We start from the raw sequence: 3044 nt of genomic DNA on the forward strand, positions 1-3044 counted from the left end.
CCGAGTGAAGAGACTCCCTCACATTTTGTGCTGCTGAGTAGAGAGAGAGACGGTCTGAGTATGATAGAGAACCTGCATTCAAACAAACAGTAGCTTTTTATTTCATTGATGAATTCTTCATTTCAAAAATATTTTGTACAAGAAAACCTGATTTTAATGTTTCATATTTGAAAATGAGATGTGTATTGTAAGAAATTGGTCAGGAGTCATGAATATTTTTGCACAAATATAGGCATTTATTTCAGAAAAGGAAATACAGGACTGACACTGTGCATGTCAGCAGAACACACCTTCAAGTTAAAACGGAAGTCCTTGGGCACAGACCTTTCTTCACAGTGAGAAAATCTCAATTCCAGCCACACATACTGTACACCCATCACACAATTGCACAAGCAAATACAAAACACTCAGTCTTTTCATCATTCCTTTTTTTTGACATACCATAACCACCAACATTTCCAAACTTCTTCCCTGTACAAGACAACCAATCACATGCAGAGTCTCTCTTTTGACACTTGTGTTGATAGCAGCTCAGTTCCTCAAAACACTCAAAACCTCAAAAATTACATCAGCCAAACGCATTTCATCTGATAAACATGTGCAATTTACACGGAGGGAAAGAAAGGGCTGCATAACTCAAATTAAAAAAGGCCATTTTGAATTGTGTTAAATTAATTTCTGCTTTGAAGGTGCAAAAGTTTAGTGTGCATTTTTATTTGAAATATATCAGCTACATTTCTTTTAGTAGAGAAGCATTTTGTCCCCTTGCACTCCTTGTATTTTCCCTTCAATATGAAGGACTTAATCAGCTCCATCTCCACTTCTTCAGTTTACAGACATTACATTGAGAGGGACATCTCAATCAGTGCATAATTTACAATTAGTTTGTGTTTCAGTGGGCAGGCACTCTGATAAGGCACTCTGATACTTTACAAAAGAGGAATATATATAACGTGAAAAAATGTCCCCCATGCATTCTTTGTCCCCAAACCACAGATCATCAAGTCTCTCAGGCCAAAGAACCTTGTTACAGCCAAAAAGCAGGTCAGTTGAACACATTACAGCTGGTTTTATTTCTGGTTTGTGGACGACCCCTGCCAAAAAAGCAGAGGTTGTTTGCTTTAGCCTGGTTTCTGGATGGAGGCCAGTCTAAGCTGAAACCCACAGCTCGATCTGTGCTGTGGCCTGTCATTTTCTGCTATCTTACTTCTGTACCATTTCAGCAAATATCCTTCTATTTTTCACCAATAGGGCACAGTGTTATCGATCTGGCCCCAGCTCTGCCAGCCAGGGAAGAGTCCACTGGACATGCGTGGGCTGCCAAACTGATCAAACTCCATTTCCAGAACCTTTACACCCCCATTTTTGTGCTCTAATGGTTTCTTCTGCTCAGCAGAGTGCTGGGGGTTCGCAATGTTCAGCTCCTCTCCATTCCAGCCAACACGCTTGAGAACATAGTTCTTGCCGTCATTGTTGTCCCAGAAGGTCTGATCCTGCACTTTGAAGCAGATGCAGAACTCAATCCGATTGTGTGTTGGGTTGTGAGTGGGCAGCTCCAGGACAAATGCAAAGGTATCAGTGTCCTGGCAGCTGTAGACGTTGTTCATGAAGGTACACTCAATGTCGGTGAAGCTGGCCCACGAATCAAAGGTGGCGCGCAGCTGCACAGACTTCTCAAATCCAATGTTTCTGACTTTTATGGTGCCGGTCAACGAGCGCTCCTGAAGTGAGCAGTTCTCCAAGCAGACTGAATTCTTAATCAGGCGGTTCCGGAAATCCAGGTAGTCTGCTGAGGGCTGTTTGAAGTCAAGCACCAGGTTACGCACTGAGCTGATCTTTAGATCCATTGTCGCTGCTTCCAGGTCTGCCATGTCAAACTGCAGGTCCTCTGCAATTCCCCCACAACGCTTATTCTGATATGGCTCGTCGTCAAACTTTGAGAAGACATGGATGGCTGTGAGTGACATTCCCTTCATGTCTGCAAACACCACTTTCTTTTTGCCGGCCTTGTTGTTGTTATTCCATCCCCCACAGCTGCTATCATTTACGGCTTTCTGCAGGCAGGGCCGTAAGGGTTTGTAGAGTTGCTGCTTGTGGCTGCAGCTGGTCGGCTGATTGACCCGGTTCTTGGCCTTTTGCAGATCTTCATAGGAGCTCAGGAAACCCCGCAGAGGCGGTGGAGAGTGGCTAATGTAGAACCTCATAGCCACATCTATGGGCATGACCGGACCAGGCATTGCTGATGGACTGAAAGACCTGAGCACACTGTGATAGAGAGAGGGAAAGAGAAGAAGGTAGTTGAGTGAAGAGTGAGAAAGGGGCTCAGAACAAAGTCCATTTAATAAAGTTTTTCAAAAGCAACCTTTTTTTCTGACTTTCAAAAAGTTCTAATTTGATAATTGCTCAACTGTGTTCCAAATCCAAGTCAAACTTCACAAATAAACTTACAAACGTTCAACCTCTTCATTTTGACATTCCATACATCACTTTTACAAAAACATACAACTTTCTTCTTACCTTGTGGCACTCATTAAAGAAATGGTTTCAAGAAGAAAAATGTTGAAAAAAAGTCCCTCTGACTTGCAGAATCAAGCAGCTTCTTCTAAAAGTGCATGCTCTCGTCACTCCCCCTGTTCTCCCTCTTCTGTTCTCCCTCTCTCCTTCTCTTTTAGTGCCAGGGTTGCTCAGCACTCTGGGATTTCAACTGCCTCAAAGAGACAATTTGCATATCATGCTGTCATCTGGTTTCTCTTGCAGCCAATAAGAATGTAGTGGAATTCTATGCCAACCAATCAGCACGAACAGGAACTGGCTGCTGGCCAGCTGAAAGGGGAGTGTCGTCTGCTTGAGCCTCATGGCTGGGATGCCTCAGCCTGTTGATTCAGCTGCTATTTGAGAAACATGATGGACCCCTACTGGTGTGAGAGGTGATTTCCACATGAGTCTCGGCAGGCTGTTGCTTTAATTACTCTTCCCTATCATGACTAGCATTCCTGTAAAGTAATCAGAGGGGACTTTAGAGAAAGTAAAAAAGTCATACTCTA

General features: G+C 43.4%; 1 protein-coding gene across 1 annotated transcript; it reads right to left on the reverse strand.

The window, feature by feature from the left end:
* Positions 1–213: 213 nt before the first annotated feature.
* On the reverse strand, positions 214–2693 carry LOC306836121 (protein phosphatase 1 regulatory subunit 3C-B-like). The gene is made up of 2 exons (XM_079363064.1): positions 2518–2693; positions 214–2265 (listed from the first exon to the last, which is right to left on the reverse strand). Exons 1-2 carry the CDS (start codon positions 2529–2531, stop codon positions 1242–1244), a joined length of 1038 nt encoding a protein of 345 aa, XP_079219190.1. The 5' UTR covers positions 2532–2693; the 3' UTR covers positions 214–1241.
* Positions 2694–3044: the final 351 nt, after the last annotated feature.

Source organism: Symphodus melops (genome assembly GCF_947650265.1).
Source record: "Symphodus melops genome assembly, chromosome: 15".
NCBI classification, from domain to species: Eukaryota; Metazoa; Chordata; class Actinopteri; order Labriformes; family Labridae; genus Symphodus; species Symphodus melops.